At 46.4% G+C, this 20576-nt stretch overlaps 1 protein-coding gene across 3 annotated transcripts; it reads left to right on the top strand.

Annotated features, from left to right (window-relative positions):
• The first annotated feature begins 4 nt into the window (after positions 1-4).
• UBE3B (ubiquitin protein ligase E3B) lies at positions 5-19691 on the top strand. Of its 3 annotated transcripts, none has more exons than XM_052691256.1 (28): positions 5-116; positions 637-822; positions 972-1185; positions 1270-1390; positions 1912-1971; positions 2296-2400; positions 2496-2592; positions 2910-2995; positions 3701-3783; positions 4734-4839; positions 5441-5561; positions 6220-6397; positions 6844-7013; positions 7709-7876; positions 8528-8699; positions 9446-9564; positions 10029-10143; positions 10569-10668; positions 10990-11109; positions 11453-11629; positions 11718-11828; positions 11942-12079; positions 12485-12550; positions 14214-14272; positions 15601-15783; positions 16194-16305; positions 16684-16776; positions 17218-19691. In XM_052691256.1, exons 3-28 carry the CDS (start codon positions 1025-1027, stop codon positions 17407-17409), a joined length of 3213 nt encoding a protein of 1070 aa, XP_052547216.1. In that variant the 5' UTR covers positions 5-116; positions 637-822; positions 972-1024; the 3' UTR covers positions 17410-19691. The 3 variants fall into 3 exon arrangements, with proteins under 3 accessions (XP_052547216.1, XP_052547215.1, XP_052547217.1); XM_052691255.1 differs by lacking the exon at positions 5-116 and adding an exon at positions 194-382; XM_052691257.1 differs by lacking the exons at positions 5-116; positions 16684-16776 and adding an exon at positions 194-382.
• The last annotated feature ends 885 nt before the right edge of the window (positions 19692-20576 follow it).

Genomic DNA, 20576 nt, shown 5'->3' with positions numbered 1-20576 from the left:
TCAGGCGGGGCCGGGCCGCGAGAGGAGAGGAGGCCGGAGAGCGGCGCGGCCCCAGCGGGCGGCGCGGCGGGGAACGGAGCGGGTTGGGCTCGCTGAACCGCTGCACAACCGGAGCGGTGCGTGGGAAGGAGGGAGGGAGCGAGCGGAACAGTAAAGGAGCGGTGCAGGTTGCCGGCCGGAGCCGCGGCACGGACGGGGCTGCCGGGCTCGGCCTAACGGGCTGCCCGGGGCCCCGCTCGGCAGCGGCGGGCTCCGAGTCTCGGGAGGTCGCTCCGGGCTGCGTGAGGCCGTTCCCTGCTCTGGGTTGGCCCGGGGCTCCGGGTGCCGCTGTCCGCGGGGCCGCATCGCCCTCCGCCGCGTTCTTGGGGGTGTGCGGGGGGAGGTAAGTGGGGCAAGTCGCCCGTCAGCCGCCCTCAGCGCGAGCTGGAGCCGCTGGGCAGCTCGTGCCTGCGGGCAATGGGTGCCACGCGCTTGGCTTCCCTCAGATGAGCTCAGGTTCGGGTGCTGGCAGGGGTGGTGGTGGTTCTGTCCGTTTTGTCTGGCTCGGCAGCAAGAATTTGCCTTCCGAGGTTTCTTCATCCCTTTTATAGTGATCTGTAGGTCTGTTCTTAGTTACGTTAACTTTCTTGTTTACAGAGAATGCGTCAGGCTGGAAAGGAGAGCTGGAGCGAGAGGAGCAGATCACAGTGACTACAGAGCACTGATTGGTGCTCACTCGTTTACTTAGCTTTTAAAATCTGCATGCCTGCATTAGGGTGCAGAGTTCACTCAGATGATGTCCATGTAGATATCCGTGCTTTCCTATTGCAGACTCATTGCCAGGTAACTCGGCCTTTGCAAAGGCTGCATTTTGCCTCATTGGTTCTGTGCTGTTGAATACCCTCCCTCCCCCATTTAAATGTCAGATGCATGCAGTCCTAACATCTGAATCGCCTTTGTGTGTTTTCTTCTCTTTGCTTCTCCTTCCTCAGGTGCTCCCTGCAAGGATCATTCCATTACATTCACCTCTTGGTCAGTCATAAAGATGTTCAGTGCCAGCCAGTCCTCCAAAGCCCAGTTCCTGGACAAAGCACGGCAGGCCCGCGAGGAGCGACGTGAGCTGAAGGAGAGGGAGCGTGCTGCTGTGCAGATCCAGGCACTGGTCAGGAGGTTCCTCTGCCGTTGTCACCTGCAGAAGGAGATCAGGTGTGTGGGGTTCTGCTCTCTGTGCCTTGCTCTGATCTGGAGAGGTGGGTTTGTAACCATTGCTTGTATTCCTTTCTTTCCTAGGAGAGAAGTGGAGGATTTCTTTGGGACAGCTGAACCTGGGGCAAGTAAAAGAAGTGCTCTTTCTGTCTTCAGAATTGCTAGGAAGCTGCTGTTTGTATTTAATCATAAAGAGGACAAAGAGGTAAGGTTTCTACTCTGATATTTTTTTTCAGTGACGCTATCTAAATATATTCAACATGTTAATATATTATCTAGTGACCATGTAGGTACCTGCAATATATTTTGGCTTCAGAAATGTGATCTCTGCTCTTCTTGGAGAAGTCTGCCCATAGGACTGAAATAGAAGAACCCTTGAATTTTTCAGTAGTGGTTCTGTTCTCAGGGCACGGGTTAACAGATGATTTTCCTACTGACCCTGCCAGCATCAGTAATTGAGCAGTGCCTTGCAATCAGTTCTCCAGGCACATCCACTGTGGCAAATCAGCAGAGATCTGTCCTGACACAGGCAGATCTTCTGCATTGCTCTGGCATGATGTGTAGATGAGCTTTCATGGAATGAGGCATCAGTACTGTCAGTGGGGAATGCGTGTATGACGTTTGTTTTGATATGCAGCTCCCTCTGCCGAGCTGTTCCTAGTGCTTTTCCAGAACAGCCCTTACTGTAGTTAGAGCTAATGTTACCTCTTTTCTTTTGTTTTGCAGAGATTTGAAAAGCTGTGCCGTTGTATTCTTAATAGCATGGATGTTGAGAATGAACCAAAGGTCAGCAGGATTTTGGGTGGGAGGAGAGGGGAGCTGTGTGTGGAGATTTAGGTTGGTGTTGTTTAAATTATTTAGCTTTCAAAAGCTCCTGAGAACACCATGGTGAATGTTTGGACCGGTTCCTCTGAATTCCTCTAATGTTTTTACAGTGCCTTTCTGTGGTGGCTGGAATGCTTTGACCAAGTGTTTTCTAAGGGAAATAACTTGGCTCCACTGCTGGGTTCAGTGGGGCCCTGAGGAGATCGTTTGTTACAAATCTTCCTGGTGATGTATCTTGCTATCAAATACTGATCACTGCTGCCTTTTGTGTCCTGCCTTCCTCAGGTGTGGTATGTGTCACTGGCACTCTCCAAGGATCTCACACTCCTATGGATCAAACAGATCAAAGATATTCTGTGGTTTTGCTGTGAATTTCTCAAGCAGCTTAAGGTAATTCATATTTTGTTTCGTTTGCCTGCATCTAACAAAGCTGTAGTTTAGCACAGAGCTAATTAGGTTTATTATGTCGGTGTTTGTTATTGCAGCCTGACATCTTACAGGACTCTAGACTGGTCAATTTGCACCTCACAATGCTTGTCACTTTCACAGACACTTCTACCTGGAAGATCCTTCGGGGAAAAGGTTGGTGCATCCAGTTCAGTAAAGGCACAGATCTGGGGGTGTCTCACTCCAGTAGTATTGAGAGGATATAGGAATGCATACTTTGTGTGTTTGCAGGAATACCTAGATAAGGTAGATAAGTATAGTGAGGAAAGATGACTCTTGTAGCTTAAGTGTTTTACTGAGATTTGATGTAAAATACTGCTAAAATGGTTGCCTTTCAGATAGGGGAAAGCAATTGGTGCAAGAACAGCTGATAAATCACTTTGTAGCTTGTAAGAGAATAAGCAGTGCAGCTGTGATATTGCTTTAATAATGTCACTGTTTTAACCTGGAAGGTGAAACCCTGCGTCCTGCCATGAACCACATCTGTGCTAACATCATGGGACATCTAAATCAGAAGGGATTTTATTCCGTGCTGCAGGTCAGTCTCAGGCTGGTACAACTATGTCTCCCATTTACTGCAAGCAAGCCCCAGTTTTGTTCTGCAGTCCTTGTTCTGAAGAAGCTTTTATGATCTCTGTGTGATGCTGTGTAGGGGAGAGGCTGGATGTGAGCTCTGCTGATTGCTGTGTGGTTGTATTTTTCTCCAGAGCAGTAAGGATACCAAAGACACAAGGAGATACACAAAAGGAGGTGTTCTGTTTGTCTCCACTGCTGAATCTAAATGCTACTTAATCATCTCATAATGAGATGTAGAGGGAGTTTATTCATAAAGAGCAAGGGCTCTCAACTGCTCTTTTTGCAAACTTTGCTGCTGATTTGCTGTATGAATTTGGTTTGCTTACTGTTCTACTGGGGAAAGGAACTGATGTCCTTTTAATTATCTTTTAAAATGAGGATGATGTTACTAAGCAGCTATGAACCTTGCCTGTTAATTCTGAAAAGCCTGGGAACCCTCTGAGTACAGTTCTGGAGAAGCAAGAACAGAAGACAATCTAATTTGAGTCAAGTTCCTCCATATGCCATCATAAACCAAAAGCTCTTCTAGTTCTGCCCAACAACTGGGAATAACTGGTTTCTAGGTCTTTGTGTGTTCTTGCTCTGCTTTGAAGGTGAACACAGTCTTTCAAGAACAGTTACAATCTTTTTCTGAATTCTGCAGGCTTTAATGTTTGTTTTATTTCAGATTTTGCTAACCAATGGCTTGGCAAGATCCAGACCATCCCTGTCCAAAGGCTCTTTAACTGCCATCTTCTCTCTTGCATTGCGGTAAGGCAGCCTGAGCTGCTTGGGGTGAGACACAGCCAAAATTCTCTTCATAGAGCTTTGGAAGTCCTGTCTCTCTCCATGTCTTTGTGCCTGTGAGGGTATTGTCCTGATGAAAGAGCAGCTTTGGGCAAATAGTTCACGTAACTGTTATCATTTTTCAGGTTGAAGTGCTATTAAGTGAACAGTAAATGTTAGTGTAAGCCTAGACTTGAGTGCAGTTCCAGATCAGAGTATGGGATGTGTTTCTCTGTTGCAGTGTCAGAGGGGAATGGAGCTCTCTGGATGAGTGTAGTTGTGACTCTTCACAATGAACTGCTGATGCCTGTGTACCTGTTCCTCAATTTGTAGGAGCAAAGTTTGCCCCTGAAACAAGAACCAAATGCAGGTTTTTCTGGTGGTGGTTCAGTCTGTTCTGAAGAAGAGCGTGCTGCAGCTCTGACCTTGTCCCTGAAGAGCTCATGTCTTTTCACTTTAGCAGTCTGCAGCTTGTAACAGGCATTCTTTAAGACTTCAGTGATTCATCTGTCCCTGTTCCCTTCTATAGCTGTCACTGCTTATGAATTTGTGATGTTCAGTGGAGAAGCAGTGGATGCTCTTAGATATGTTACTTAACTTCTGCCTAAGGAAAACATTATTTAATTACTATCATCATGGCAGTAGGGAAATGGGAAACTTGAGAGGTATACTGCATAACATTTATAACTCTCTGGGTGGTATGGATGTGCTGTGCAAAAAATACCTCATGCTGGGGACTGTTTGACTTACATTCTATTGTGTCATGATCAATTTTGTGAACTTGCTGGGGTAACAGAAATAAGTGAATTTTCTTTTTCCAGTTGTGTTTCTTGATGAGAGTAGAATCAGCAGCCAGCCCTGAGTGACTCAGTTAGAAAGGCTGCTTCTTACTTTGCTCCATCGAGTTTCTTGCACTGAAGTATTTTTCTCTGTAGCCCTGTTGTTGCTGCACAGTTTTCAGACAATCTGCTGAGGTCCTTTCTGATCCATGTCATGTCTGTTCCTGCTATAATGACTCACCTTGCTACTCTAACACCTGAGGTGAGTGAGATAATAGTACCAACTATGCACTGAATGTCACACAGCAGCACTTGTCGTTCTGCTTGATCAGCTTTTAAAACAATACTGGCATTTCTCTCCCTATTTCATCTGTGTTCTGGAAGTGCTTGATCCTTCCACCCTCCTGATGCTCAGGGTTTCTAAATACCACAGAAGTCAGTAACACCAGTGAGGTGTTGGACTGAACTGCCCTCAAATAAATGAAATACAAGTGAAGATCTGTGTACTACACACTTTGTATGTTTCTAATCTTCCATTTCTGTAACTGTGGGAGGGGACTAAACAGAAATCAGTCTGTTGCATGGCAGAGGTTCTGTGATGTAACTAGCAGGCTGTCCACTTAATCTGATTTCATGTTAGCTCCCCTTGGTGCAAGCCAGTTTTGTGTGAGATGGGCATTCTGTGCCCTTGCAGACAGACAACTGAACATCTGCCTTCAACTGCCAGGCTTTTAATTTCTTACTCTCCAACAGTTTTAACTTGCTGATCTAGAAAGAAAATCCAGATTACTGGTGGCAGATAAGGGGTGGTTGCTCTGTATGGTTATGGCCAGCCTCACTCAGAGTTAGATTTTGTATTTCAGCGCCTGGCAGTGATGGAATCTCATGATCTTTTCCGCAAATTCATCACATTCCTGAGCCGTGAAGCGCAGTGTCGGGATGTCTGCGTGTGCCTGGAAGGAAGTCACACTCTTTGCTTGTTGGGTAAGAGCTTGTAAGACTTCATTTTGTGCTTTGAAGAGAGTCTTGAGCCAAATCTTCATTCTCCACAGATCAGAGCTGCCTCAAGATCACCGTTTTTATCCTTAGGTAGTTTCTAAATGATAATTGAAAATTATTTTAGAATATTGCAAGTATGATTTAACATTAAGGATATTAGGAGGCCCTTACAAATGGAGCAAGGGTCAGAGTCCTGATCTTGTTTGCATGTCATCTTGTATACATGTGAAAGATTATTGTGAAGTATCATCTCCACTTTTCACCTGGATTCCAAGGAAGTCCTGTAGTGCAGCAGATCTGAATCTAATTTCCCTAAATAGATGTGCTGCTGAAATATTTAAGTATCCGTTTCAGGAACAGTTGGAACTCAAGAATCCCCATAGCTGGAGCTTATAGTAGTTTGTAGAAGGTTTTGGTAGGATACAGATGAGAAGGCTGCAGGAGGGTGCCAAAGTGACATCCTGCCTTCATGGCTGACGTGATGGAAATGGCTTCCTGCAGGGTAGCCTCCAGTCATTTCTCACAGTACTCCTCTTATGGTCTTGAAAATAGTTGTGTGTTCATTTTGTCTCTTTCGTCTGTCACCTCTGTCCTGCAGTATCTGTTCCTCTTCTAAGCCTTGCTTTACTGGTTGTTCTGCCAGGTAATCTTGTGTACTTGGGCTCCTTGAATGATAAAGTGCTTGAGGACGAGACAGCTCATTTTGTGGGAGTGCTCATTCACATGCTCTCCTACTGCCAGAAGTATGTTTCACAAAAGAAATCCAATCTGACCCACTGGCATCCTGTTCTGGGCTGGTTTTCACAGACTGTGGATTATGGGTAAGAGAGGAGGACTTGATGGTGACAGATGATTAAGCTTCTCCATGTATTTTGTTATTACTACAATGTGTTGTTTTTTTTTTAAGCTGCAGAGTGTTTTGAGCTTTGAGATAAGCACTGTAATTCTACTCAGAATAATTTATCAGACACTTCAGGATATATCTGCACAACTTAAACTGCTCCATTCATATACAAACTGTTACATGAGGAAGTTCAATCAGTATTGTCAGACTGGTAACAGTGGCTGTGCTGGCACACTTGATTTAGGACTTAAGTATCTTTTGTTCTCTCAAATATTTTGTTCTTTTCTTTTCCTTTCCCCCCAGTGAGGACCAACTGCAGTGTGGGTGCATGCTCCATTTTGACTGCAAGCTAAATGTATCAGCATATCAATGGTGTTTTATTCCAGCCTGCCTTCTAAGATGTCTCTCCGACTTTTCTTTTAGATTGAATGAGTCCATGCCTCTGCTGACAAAGCAACTGCAGCATCTCTGGGGAGTCCATATGATCCGCATCCTCTTCAGTGATGTGCTCAGCAAGAAATTGCTAGAGAATCAGGAAATAGCTCAGCTGCCAACACAGCCAGTTTCCCCTCAGAACAGCCTCCCTATGAAGAGTCAGTTCTGCAGGGTTGCTTTTGTGTCTACATTTGTGTGTGTGTTTCTGTCTCCCAGTCTCACAGGAGTTGGGCTTTTCCACTTAGCTAAAAGCTTTGAGTAATTACTTGCAGCAGCTGCTGCTGCTTAGGTGGGGATGTGATCTCTGTTATTTGTAATTCCTGCTCGCGGTGCTCTGTGACCTGGGGCAAGTCCCTTACTTTGATGCTGTGAAAATATGTGCTTATTTCAGCAGTTTTTTCTCATTGTTTTGCAAGTAGCTAAAGTGCTTACTGCATTGCTTAGTGCTTCCCAAGGCAAGATGGGGGAGGCCAGCTTCCCAGGTGAAAAGCAAGGTGAAGCTGGCCTGGAGGCTTGTGTTGCATGGTGATCCTGTAGAAGAGTATTGAGAATAAGACAGCTGTAACCTAGCAATTTTCCAGCTGCTAGCCATAGCACTAGATTCTGTGGCTCATTAGTTCCTGCAGATTTGGTAAGGTTTCAGACTCAAGGGTAATGCCCCACTGAAACATTCTTCTGCATTATTAGCAGCTGTACAACACGCTGTAAGAAAAATCCCCCCAAACCTACTGTCCATTGGTGACCCAGTTTGCTAAAACCCTCCATTGCAGGGTTACAAAACTGCTAAGGATAAGAAATGGTTTGGAGTAACTCCTGTGTCCTGAGCCACTGTTTCATGTTCTTCCATCACCAGATCTTTTCAAGAGAGCTTTTCAGAAGTCTGCATCCGTGCGCAACATCCTGAAGCCTGTTGGGGGCAAGCGAGTGGACTCTGCTGAAGTGCAGAAGGTGTGCAGTATCTGTGTCCTGTACCAGACCACGCTCACAACGCTCACCCAGATACGCCTGCAGATACTCACAGGTCAGGGCACATCTGTGCTTTTCAAATCATGTAAAAAATGGAGGAAAAAGTAGCATTTTCTTATTAAATTCTGTTGACTTGTTGTCAGTAATACAGCTACCAACAGTTTAGTGTCTGGTTGGATGGAAGGCTTGCTCCATCCTGAATCATACACCTGATCAATGATGTTCTTTATCAAGCATTAGCTCTCCAGAATACAAACTGAGGCACGTTTTCCTGTAATGAAACTTTGCTTATTCCATATCAAGTTTAAAACTAAGTCAGTCTTAAGCTTCACAGTATTAATCTTTGTGGTGGAAACATTGAATGTTTTCATACATTTTCAGGAACAAATTACCTTCCCCTTCATCTATCTGGAGATCAGGTAAATGCTCCTTTGGTCTAGTGCCTATGGCAGAGGAGTCCAGAGTGGGAAAGGGTTACAGAGATGCGAGCAGTTCATACCTTGTTAAGAGAGTCTTTCTGCTTTCCTGGTGTCTCCTAATGCAGGTGGGCTTTGGAGCCCAGTGTGATGCCTGTGTTCCCTTCAAGTAAAGGATTACTTTGCAAAAGGGTCTATCAGCACCAAGCTCTGTTTTCCTCTTTGAGCCTGCATGAATAAGCAGGCAGGAAAAGCTTTACCGAGTGCACTTTGTATTTTTTCATTGCTAGGCCTCACTTACTTGGATGATCTGTTGCCCAAATTATGGGCTTTTATCTGTGAGCTGGGTCCTCAGGGCGGGTTGAAGCTCTTCTTGGAATGCCTGAATAATGACACAGAAGAATCCAAGAGGCTGCTGGCCATGTTGATGCTCTTCTGCGACTGCTCCCGCCACCTTATCACGTAGGTAGCAAGCAAAGGGTGCTCTCTGTATCTGTAATGTAAAACTCTCGTGTTCCTTAGGTTTCAAGAGGAATAAATAAGGTATTGCTGTCTTTGCATAAAGATAACAAGGTAGTGTAAAGCAGGAGGCTTCTTGAATGTAATCCTGAGGAAGGATTATGTTCAGAAGGACTTCCCCCATCAGCCTTTTGCTGCTTCAGGAGCATACAGCTGCCTGAAGGGACAGCAAAAGACTATGGAAAAAGCAAGGGGGGGAGAAATGTTCCTCCTACAGCTTATGGGCAGCAATTGCATCAATCTTGGTGTAGATATCTTTGAAGGATGGTGATACAGTGCTGCTGCAAGAACGCTTGGCAGCTTACGTGCTTCTGTTTGCAGCTCTGTTGCTGTCTTGCTCATTGGCTTGTGCAGCACAAAGAGTGGGGAAAAAGTGTGGAAAACTGCCCTTGCTGGTCAGTAGAGACTGTTTTGATGTTGGAAAAAGCTCTCTTTGGGACTAGCCCACAGTTCCTTTTAACTGTGGAATACTGCCTGTGCTTGTATCTCAGACCTTTCCTGCTGTCTAATGTTACAGTCAGATGTCAATCAAAGTCAATAAACGAGGATTAGTTGTTTGTGCCTTCAGATTCTCATGGGTGTCAGTCATCACAGAAATAAGCTGCTGCTAAAGGATAATGTGCCTTTATGAAAATTTCAAAAGGGAATTAAATCAACACTTGTACATTTGCATTTGTTTTCTCTGATAGGATTCTTGATGACATAGAAGTCTATGAAGAGCAGATTTCATTCAAGCTGGAAGAGCTTGTTACCATCTCATCTTTTCTGAATTCTTTTGTGTTTAAGATGATCTGGGATGGAATTGTGGGTAAGTGCTTTCAGTAGCTCAAGTTGAAGATGCTAATAGAACAATATGCAGCATTAATTTTGGAATTGGAAGCTTCTGCTAATTACTCTGCACAGAAGCATGACGTTATGTGGCTCAAGGACATCTCCCAGTGTTTTGGTGTGCGGATGCTGCTGTCATGCTTGGCACCAAATACAATGCACTCATCTATTAGAAAAGAGAATTTGTTTACCAGGCACGATGGCCATATTGGCTTTTGTCATCTTGCTAGAGTTTCTGAAAATACGTAGTGTCAATCTGCTTGTGGATATAATTTGATCAAAGAAGTCTTTTGGGAGGCACAAAAATCTTACTTTCCTCTGAATGCAGCGGAGGTTAGAAGAAATGCTCTCCTGTTAGTGAGGGGGAGATGATCAACATGTTGCCTTTGGACACTCCTGTTACTTAGGGTGCCTGGCCATTGCTGCTTTCTTCCTTTTGTTCAGAGAATGCCAGGGGGGAGACGCTGGAGCTCTTCCACTCTGTCCATGGCTGGCTCATGGTCTTGTATGAAAGGGACTGCCGCAGGCGTTTTGCTCCTGAGGACCACTGGCTACGGAAGTAAGTGTCCCAGCTCACAGAAGGGGTCTTGTGCAGCTGTGTGTTTGCCCCAGGGTGTCAGCTTCCCTTTGGGAGTTTGGTTTGGGATCCTTTCCTTTGCATTGGGTGCATGTCATGTTGCACCTGAGACTGAGTCAGAAATACTTCCTGAATTGATTGCATTTAAGAATGCCCTTTCTCTGTGGCTTAAATACTCTGCAGAGGTGCTTCTCTTAGTGATTAGCTGCCACTTGTGGAAGCTGGTGCTTTGAAAAGTGGCTGAGTACCTAACAGCCTGCATACCTCTAGCCTTCCTAGATGTGTATGCCTGAGTACTTCAGTCACATTTGAAATCATTACAGGCTTCCTCTTTGTTCTACCCCCAGCTGTTTACAACACCTGGGCGCTTCCCTGGGATCTCTTAAGTCTGTTCCTTTTCTTGTAAGGGACCTCAAACCCAGCGTGCTCTTCCAGGAGCTGGACAAGGACAAGAAACGAGCTCAGCTGCTCCTGCAGTACATCCCACATGTCATTCCCCACAAGAATGTGAGTGGGATGGGGGAAAGGGTGGAGGCTGAGAAGATGGTGGCCTTGGACAGAAGGGACGCATGTCCTGGGCATTTTGTGAAGTGGAGCTTGTGAATGAAATATTAATTAAATTAAGGTCTTTATCTGCCTCCATGGGGAATGAGGAGGCAGATCTTCCTGTTTGTAGTGAGTTAGTGACTTAGCAGCATTGGGTCTACCTGGGAATGGACAACCAAGAGCCAGATCCTACCATATATTAGGAACATCTGAAAGCCCTGCTGCATTGGAGGCTGAGTAGGATCCCTGTGGATGAAGGCTTATCTTTATTTTCTTTCTAAGAGGGTGCTGCTTTTCCGAAACATGGTTACAAAGGAGAAGGAGAAGCTTGGGTTGGTTGAAACCAGCTCTGCATCACCTCATGTCACACACATCACTATCCGCCGCTCACGAATGTTGGAGGTGAGTGATACGCCTTGCAACTAACAAGGCAGTAATTTGGCCTGACAAAAGGGGGTGTGAATATGTTTATCTTCTCTCAGGGAGACCCTGTGGGACTCCCCATGCAATTCTGCCTGCCTTTTCTTAATGAGTTGACAACACAGAAACTTGCTGGATCTTAATTCAGTTCAGACTAAGGCTTGGAGTTTTGACTAGGAAAAATGCCAGTCTTTTTGGACACCAAAACTCAATGATAAACATGGAGATTTTTGTGGTGTATCTCTATCTCCTGTGTCTGCATGTCTGCGTGAGTGTTTCACATGTCTTCCCACACGTTTGTCCTGGGGCTTTCTGGTCTGTTTAGGATGGATATGAACAGCTACGGCAGCTTTCCCAGAACGCCATGAAGGGAGTGATCAGAGTGAAGTTTGTGAATGATCTGGGTGTCGATGAGGCTGGTATTGATCAGGATGGTGTCTTCAAAGAGTTTCTGGAAGAGATAATAAAGAAAGTGTTTGACCCTGCACTCAACTTGTTCAAGGTACAGTGTGGGGCTGCAGATGCTGACTGTGATGACCAGCTGCAGGCAGAAGCAGGCTGGCTCACTGGGCTGTTATCTCTGTGTGCAGACAACCAGTGGTGATGAGAGGCTGTATCCATCCCCAACATCCTATATTCATGAGAACTACCTGCAGCTCTTTGAGTTTGTGGGGAAGATGCTTGGAAAGGCTGTATATGAGGTAAGCCAAAAGTGCTGTGCTAGGATATGTTTATCGTTAGCACAGTGCTAAACCAAAGACATCACACATAGTCAGCACGCAGCGTGACCTCTGCATGTATTTATTGTCTGCAGGGAATAGTTGTGGATGTACCATTTGCTTCCTTCTTCTTGAGTCAGCTCCTTGGACACCACCACAGTGTCTTCTACAGCTCTGTAGATGAACTTCCCTCCTTGGACTCTGAGTTCTATAAAAATCTCACTTCAATTAAGGTTTGAGCATTACTACTTCTTCTGTTCAACTCCCTTATCACTGGCTGCTGCTAGACTTGCAAATGCCTTTAGGATATTTGAAAAACATCCCAAAAGTAATAGAGCAGTGGAGATACTTGCTGGTTCTGAAGCAATATAACATGCAGCTGTCCTGTTTTTTTTACCAAGGCAAGCAGGGATAAAAAGGAGTCTGAAGGTGTAAACTAGGAATTATTGATCTCCATTTCCAGAGGTTTAGCCCCAGCTCTTGTACAGTCTCTCCATAACTTTGAGCAAGTCATGTATGCATTATGCTTCTGTGCCTGGTGTCTTGTGGGGTTCACTTAATGAGAGAGTGATACAGAAATGAGGAGCTGCTGTTCCTGCTGCTTAACACCAACTCCTTTGCCTTTTTTGTTCCCGTAGCGTTACGATGGTGATATCAGTGACTTGGGCTTAACGCTGTCCTACGACGAAGATGTGATGGGTCAGGTAGGCTTTTATTCAATGACTTTTGGACCTTATCTCAGCTCCTGTGCCAGCTGTTGATTAGCAGAGTTCTGGGTAATGATATTCTGAGTTCAGGGTCCTGGCTCAGGCAGTCCCTCTTTGTTAGATCCTAGCTGCTCCCTGTGGGACCATCTCCCTCACTTCTGGCTGCTGTTACCAGTGTTCTGGTAGTGTTGAAAGCAATCCTGAGGACTGATCACTGCCCGCTGCTGTTGAAAAGCTTCTGATGATGGAATTGGCAGATTGTGAATGCGAGCAGTTAGCAGCAGAACTAGGTTTGACTCCTGAGCAGAAGTATCCTATCTTTTCTCAGTGTCCATAGGGCAGAGAGACTCACCTTCAGGCTGTGTGGCCAGCAGAAGGCATCCATTCTCTCTAATGAGCTTTCTGCCCAAACTTGTGCTTCACTGAGCGCTTTTCACTCTGTGATTCTGGATATGTAATATGGATACTTTATTTGGCCTCATCTAACCAAGGATTTTGAGGAGGTTGACTGATAAATGGCCTTGTTTGACTGCAGGTAGGACACAGCTCAGCTCTTCCTTTCTCAAAAAAAAATGGCTGTGCTCAAAGGTTGGCTCCAATTCAGAGCTTGTCTGAACTCAGCTGTAGGATTCTGTGGCTTCATTCAATATTTATCTGTGGGCAGAGAATAGCTTTTTTTTTTATTGAAAAAGTTTACCCTCTGGCCCTTAATTTTTTCTAGTGTGAAGATTTTTACTTTTTAGTTGAAAAACATTTTGTGTTTTTCCTATACAATGTGTTTTCTTTTCTCTTAAAAAGAATCTGTGTGAGTAGCAAGGAAATCTTTTTAATGTAACAGTTTCTGTGATGGAAACTTGAAGTTTGACAGTAAGGCACTTGGCCTTGAAAAGAAAAGTCTGTAGACCTCCATGTGAAGGTTTGATATGTGGTTGCACTTGTGCACTGGATCCTGTGAAGTTCTTCTCAGCCACTGGTGCTGTAGTAGTGATGCTGTGGGTTCATAGCTGGAAGACATGGGTAGGTAAGAATAAGTTGCCTTTGCTGTCTGTGAATTCAATGAGAAGAGCACTACTAGAGCTAAGGTAGCTCAGAGAGCAGTAAGTCATGGAGTGCCAGTCTGGGGCATTTGAGCACCAGGCAGGATGGAGGTCCTTCCTTGCCATCTCGCTTTCCAAGTGTGCTCTGCTCCGTGTTGTGAGTGCCCATCTGGAAGGACAGTGAACTCCAGGGAGCTCTGTCACTCAGCAGCCCCAGGTAAGACCTGTGGAGCAGATAGCTCTGGGTTGGGCTGTTAGAACAAGCTTTGTGAAGGCTCTGAGGCTGTCCAGTGTCTGGACTGTGGGATGGTGACAGCCCCCCAGGGCTCTTTGAATTGATTTGCATGTGGTTCAGCAGTGATGGAGCAGAGGAGATGAGGCCTTCCTCAGAGATGTGCTGGCGCTGCTGGTGGGAGAGCTGGGGAGTTCCCTACAGTTCAGTTGCTATGTTAACAGTTAAGCGAAACTGGTTTGAGGCAGAAGTGGGATTATTACTTAAATTTTAAATCCTACTGTTTTATTGTAAAAATAAATGTTTTATGGGAAGGCAACAGCTTAGCGTGACATTTCTTTCCATTGTGGTTCCAGGCAGTAATTAGCAATACAATCATTTCTTCCCTCAGCTTGTTTGCCATGAACTTGTTCCTGGAGGGAAGACCATTCCCGTTACCAATGAAAATAAGTAAGTACAGCAATTAGATTTTTAAGGTCACCACTGCAAAATACTTTATTCTAGTTCCTTGGGCTTGCATCTGGAATGAATTGAGATAGATTAGAGTAGAAGGAGCCCATAAATATCTTAATAGAATTTACTGGTTACAGTTCATCGGCAGAAATTGTATTAAATTCGATTTGCAAAATAGAAATTGACAATTTACTTCTTGCAACAGTGTTTCTGAGGTCAAAGGCACACAGTCTGTGAGATTCTGCAGGATTTAATGATGGTGATAGATGCAGACAGATGGATTCAAAGCAATTCAGGCACACAGTCGTGAACACAGAGGGCACAGATGCTCAAAGACACCTTGGAGCAGACAGATCTTCTCAAAATGATAACATGTGGCAGTTGTATAAAGCACTGTTCTTCAGAAGAGACAGTGGTGAATTCAAATGCAGTCGACAGTCGTACTTTAGACACAGGAAATCAGAGGAGACACGGAGCCCTGTAGCTATTTTCACAGATAACCAGCTTTTAGATAGTTATCATAAATGTCAACTCCAGAGCCTGAAAACCAAACCCACCTTTCTGTTCCCTTCGTATTTTTTTTTCCTTAGCTATACCCTTCAGTGGTCATAAATGCAAGGTAAAATACCTGGTATGCAGATGTGTGTTAGAGCTGGTAATCTGGGGTTTGTTCTCTTTAATGGTAAATGAAAGCTGGATCCTACCTGAAGATTCATCTTTGTTAGTGTGCTTTGCAATCAGATGTGCCCACTGTTTTTCCCTCTTGAGCTCTTACTGAGGAGTTTGCATCTGAAAGGATCTTTCTGTGACTTGTCAGGAGTCAGCTCAGGGAGGAAGTTGAAAGTCCTGTGTGATGCTGTGCTCTCTTACAGCAGAAACTTTGAAGCTTTTGTGCGGATGAATGCACAAATTGATAGCTGGGAGGGAGCACAAGTACTATAAAATGGAAGCAATCCAGGAGAAAGTTCTTTCTCTCAATGACAGTGAGGTTACCTTGCTGAAAACACAGACAATGTGAATGTGCCTTGGAGCTGATGAGCAGCAAGCTCTCTTGTTTTGGCTGGTGGTAAGCAGAGGAAGTCGGGTGCCTCCTTTTAATAAACAGCGCTCCTCTTCTTCTGCACTACTGAGCTGAAGGTAAAAAATCTCCTCAGTTCTTAGTGTGTTAATCCCAGCGCAGTGAGGGCTCTGCAGTGCATGATCTGTCAGTCTTAAGGTACTGAAAAAAAAGGCCTGTATTTTCATCATAGCAAAATATCTCATAGTCTGAGGTGGATCTCTCGCTGCTCTGGCTCTTTGGCTGCCACCTTCCCTCTCGCACACAGGATCAGCTACATCCATCTGATGGCTCACTTCCGGATGCACACACAGATCAAGAGTCAGACAGCAGCGCTCATCAGCGGATTCAGGTCGATCATTAAGCCTGAGTGGATTCGTATGTTCTCTGCACCAGAGCTGCAGCGACTGATCTCTGGTGACAACGCTGAGATTGACCTCGAGGACTTGAAGTAAGTGACCAACCGAGTCAGCAAATCGAGCTGTGTTACTGTGTGGTCATTTGGAGGCTTGCAGGAGACCGACCCGTTCCCAGCTGTTTGTCCTAATGGGAATTACGAGCAGATGGAAGGAAATGGAATGAATACTAAGTTCCTTAAAGCTAATCTGGACAAAGTATTAATGAATGCAAAAGGTCCTTTTCTCCACTGGCATGCAGTGGTTCCCGAGAGCAGAATTTCTGTCCTTTCCTCTGCTCAAGCACCCAGGAAGCATTTGTGGGGCTCTGTGCTGACAGCGTTTGCTAGAGCAGTGAACCCTGACTCATGGTAGCAGTACTGATCCTTCCAGCACTTGTGTGCTGGCATCTGTGACCCTGCTGCTGCAGTGGGATGCAAACCTGTCACAACCTTTTTCTCCCCAGAAAACACACAGTGTACTATGGGGGCTTCCATGGGAGTCATCGGGTCATTATCTGGTTGTGGGACATCCTAGCCAATGACTTCAGCCCTGAGGAGAGAGCCATGTTTCTGAAGGTAAGTGCAGTCTCTTCAGCCCAACCTGGAATTCAGGGTAGTTGAGTCGGTGCTGTTCTCCTCCTGTTACCCGTTTTTTCTGCCCTAATAGAAGGAATATCAGAATGCTGAGTGCCTTAAAAGCGACACCCTGCTCCCCTGGTGGGGGTGCTCTGGAAGCAGAGTTCTATAAGTGCTCTTTTGTTAACATGAATAGCGCTGCATGGATGGCAGTTCTCAAAGGCTAGAAGAGCTGAGCACAAAGCTCATCAGTATTGTATGGTGGGGTGCTCAGATGCCAGTCTAAGCAGCTGTTTGCTGTGACTGCATTAGCCACATGTCTGTTACAGCCAGGCTGCTCTCACTGCTGCTGTCTTTCACTGTCCATCACTTTTTCAGTTTGTTACCAGCTGCTCTAGGCCTCCACTTCTGGGCTTTGCCTACCTCAAGCCTCCATTTTCCATCCGTTGTGTGGAAGTCTCTGACGACCAGGTAGGCAGCCTGCTGGCTCGTGTTTCACGCATTCTTTGCCACGCTTCTGGCAGGCCTCTTTCCCTGCCCGGCCTCCTCATCTCTATCCAACCAGGAAACTAAACTATAAAGATGTGTATTCTACAAATGAAGGTGAAAACGGCCTTCCACTAACAGAATGCATATGGCTGTACCTCCCTCCTTCCCAACTCAGCAGCAGCTGGGCTCTTCATGCTTATTTGCAAAGTTGTGCTTTCTCCTCGCACATGACCTCCTCATGCTTCTGATCCTGTTCCACGGTGCCCCCTGCTTGTGTAATGGCACTCGGAGTTAAAAGCAGTTCACTGCTAGCAGCTGAGGGGGACAGGGTTTTAGGATCTGGTTCTCCCTATTCCCAGCTCTGTTAGCACCTCCTTGCTTCATATATATGCAAAACGAGCTCAGCATTTCTGCCCTGTTCAGGACACCGGTGACACGCTGGGCAGTGTGCTGCGGGGCTTCTTCACCATCCGCAAGAAAGAGCCAGGCGGGCGTCTCCCAACCTCCTCCACGTGTTTCAACCTCCTCAAGCTTCCCAACTACAGCAAGAAGAGCATTCTGCGGGAGAAGCTGCGCTACGCCATCAGCATGAACACTGGCTTCGAGTTATCCTAGTTGCCGTGAGCTGGACTCCACAACAGGGGCTCTGAGGGCTGCTGGCTGCTGCTGGAGGTGGAGGCCTTCGCACACAGAGCGCATCGGCTCCGTGGGAGCTGACTGCTCGCTCGAGGGCTGGAGAGATGCAGCTGATGGTAGAGGTTTACAGGGAAGAGCTTCGGGGCTAGACAGGGCTGGCTCTTTTTGGGCACTCCTCCAGGATGAGGGAGGCGATGGGCCTGATCCAATACTCTTCACTTGACACCCACGTAAATCATCTTTAAAAGCAAACCCCGGGGGAGCATAAAAGGAACACTTAAAAGTGCCAGTCAGATTAGTGACCGTCATACCCTCAGCAGGCGGCTGCCTCTGCAGGAATATTTCTTTTTCCTTTCCCAGGAGATGGTCTGGCTTCTTACTGGGTGGAAGCCGATCAGTGAAAAGCTGCACAAAGGCAGAAATGGGACCGAGCCCACAAGGAGACAAGCACAAAGCTGCAGTGCTGGATGTGCTGCAAACAGGCACTCGTTACTCAGGTCAGGTAATGCGTGAGGGCTTTCTGATGCCCTTACTCCATGTAAGGCCCTTGCGTTTGTCTCAGAGAATGAACCACTAGCCCAGACTCGAGAAGCAGCAGGTTAAATGCAAGCAGATGGACCCTGCCATTCTCAGGAAGGCTTTGGAGCACTGTAGGTTAAGAGCTCAAGCAGCAGGCATGGAGGTCAGGGTGCTGAGCCAGCTGTGCCTCTGCCAAGCTCTTGCTAGAGCTGTGATTTGGACAAAAGGGGTTGTTGGAATTTGTTTGGGAGCAGAAAAGGTTTAATTTTATTTAGCTGGAAGCTGGCACATGGCTTGGGTAGCCCTTGCTCCCCAGCAGAGTTGCAGTGGGACGGGTGCCCCCTGTGCTTTCTGGAAGGGGAATGTGTCAGGCTGCCCAAAGCCCTCTGAAAACCTCTGCTGGCAAAGTTTCACTACTTTGGATGGAAGTTTCACTTTGTCTGCAGTCTCTTTTGTTAGGGAGATGCGTTGTTGTGAACCCAGACTTGGCCTCTGTGTAACAGCCACTTTTGCTTTGTTGCCAAAGTCTTTGTTTTAGTTGCTTTGCCTCTTTCTGGCCTTATTTTTACAAGCTGATGTTTGCCTGTAACAGGCAGCTTTTTCAGGTTTTGTTTGTGAAAGAGGGGGTGTGTGTGTGTGTGTGTGTGTGTGTGTTGGGAAGGCGTGGAGCCTTTCTGGAGTTTCTACTGATATGCAGAGCCTCATCTGTCATGTCTCTGCAGCTTCACCTTCCTCTCCTCCGGTGTGCTCAGCAAAACACAGAGAGAGGTTCCTGGGCTCTCTGGAAGGCCCTCTTAACCACCCTAACCACTGTGTGCTGCATGTCAGACCAGAAAATAATGGCAGCATTCAACCCAGAGTACAGAAATGCCCTTTGCTTTATCTTTCTATATGGCATTAACTGATTTTCAGAGAAAATGGAAAATTGAGGTGCCTGGAAATGCATCTGGAAAGCAGCATTGAGTCCTTTTTCTTAATCATCTCAGTAATAGAAAGCAGGACTGATTGGAAATGTTAGCGAGGACACAAATGTCTGCATTCCGAGAATTCAAGATGCTGGACTAAGTCCAAAGAAGATAAAGATGATGGTAAAAATTGTTTGGGGTTGTTCTTACGTTGTTTCTGTTTCTTTCCTTAAAGAGCATTTCAGTGTTAGGCTGTCAACTGTGTGGCTGAGAGGCTTAGGCTCTGAGTTGTACCATCCCTAATTAAAGGGTAACACCAGATCCCTTTCTCTAGGATTCTCAAGGAAGGCAGTGATGGTTGTGTGAAAGGCTTTGAACACAATGAAGTAAAATCTTCGCTCCTCTTTTTTCCCTTTGTTCCTCAGGAGTACAATTCCTAGAAAAGATCTCAATGTGATCTTAGCCAGGTCCCTCCCAGCCTGGAAATATTGCACTACCAGACAGTACATCCAATTTTGTAGCTAGCAGATAAAACGTGATTGTGTAGTAAGCACCCTGGTGACCGTGTGTGCAGCAACAATATTTCTTTTGAGTAGCTGACTCCTGTACAACTGAGAGTCTTTAATACGATTTCAGCCGAGCAGAAGGCTGAGAACCATTCCCTGCCCGCACTGCTGTGTTCTGTGCAGGTGTCCTTTGTAGGACAGGGATGGCTTTGCCACGGGAGATTAATGACTATTTTTTCTATAGAAGACTTGCTGCTGTGGAGACCTTGGTACATCTCTTGTATAAGCAATGCAAAGGAAAGAGGAAAAAATAAACCTGGTATGACGATTGGATGGCTCTTCTTCCTTTCCCCAGGAGTAGGGAAACCACAGGGGTGTAATGTGTGGAGTGCACAGCAGAGTGGGAGCAGAGCTTTGGAGCAGCTCCTCTGCCAGCAGGCTGTGGAGTGGGCATGGAGGCTGCTGGGTGCTTGGGGATCCCTTTTTTCAGGCTGGTTCCTGGCAGATGTGCTCTGAGCCAGGCTCCCTGGGCACTGCCTATGTGGCTGTGACCAGCTCTGAGCCTGGAAGGGACCTGGCAGGGTTCCTTGGAGCAGGATTTCTAGACTATGTTTGGAGAAATGCTATGTGGTCTTGCAGGGTGCTGTGACAGCCCTTAAGGGGGGTTTGTTGTCCTCAGTGTAAGCAGGTGCTTGTGGGGCCCTTCATATCACACAGAGCCATGGCTGCTGGTCCTGCTTCCCCGCAGTGCTTGGGGCAGCCCCGTGGGCTCTGGGGCTCAGCTGGGGCGAGGGCTCGGTGGGAGCATGGCCCAGGGCTCCCAGTCAGTGTGCAAGCACCATTGTTTTGACACTGAGGCATATGGCACCATCAGAAACGGCAAAAAGAAATCTCACAGCAGATGCTGTGAAGGCAGAAAGCTGGCAACAGCCAGGCAGGCCTGCAAAATGCCTGCTTCTACGGCACCGAGAAGTGAGCATGAGCTTGTCAGGGCTGGTTCTGTGCACAGTGAGGTGCTGGGACTGTGCACGTGGGGTATGGAGCCGAGCTGGATTGCCTACCTGGAGTAGTGCTGGAGTCCCCCTCTCAAGCAGGGGCATATTTTGGGAGCAGACAGCTTTTCTTGCCTTTTCTTGCATCCCAAGTCCATGAGTTGCACTGCAGCCTGGTAGCTCCTCCATCTGACAGTACTGTGCTCTGGGCAGGGTCTGGCTGT

The sequence above is a fragment of the Tympanuchus pallidicinctus genome, unplaced genomic scaffold (genome assembly GCF_026119805.1).
Source record: "Tympanuchus pallidicinctus isolate F22 unplaced genomic scaffold, pur_lepc_1.0 scaffold28, whole genome shotgun sequence".
In the NCBI taxonomy this organism is placed as follows: Eukaryota; Metazoa; Chordata; class Aves; order Galliformes; family Phasianidae; genus Tympanuchus; species Tympanuchus pallidicinctus.
Note: the sequence above shows the minus strand (reverse complement) of the source record. Positions and strands in the feature narration are given on the sequence as shown.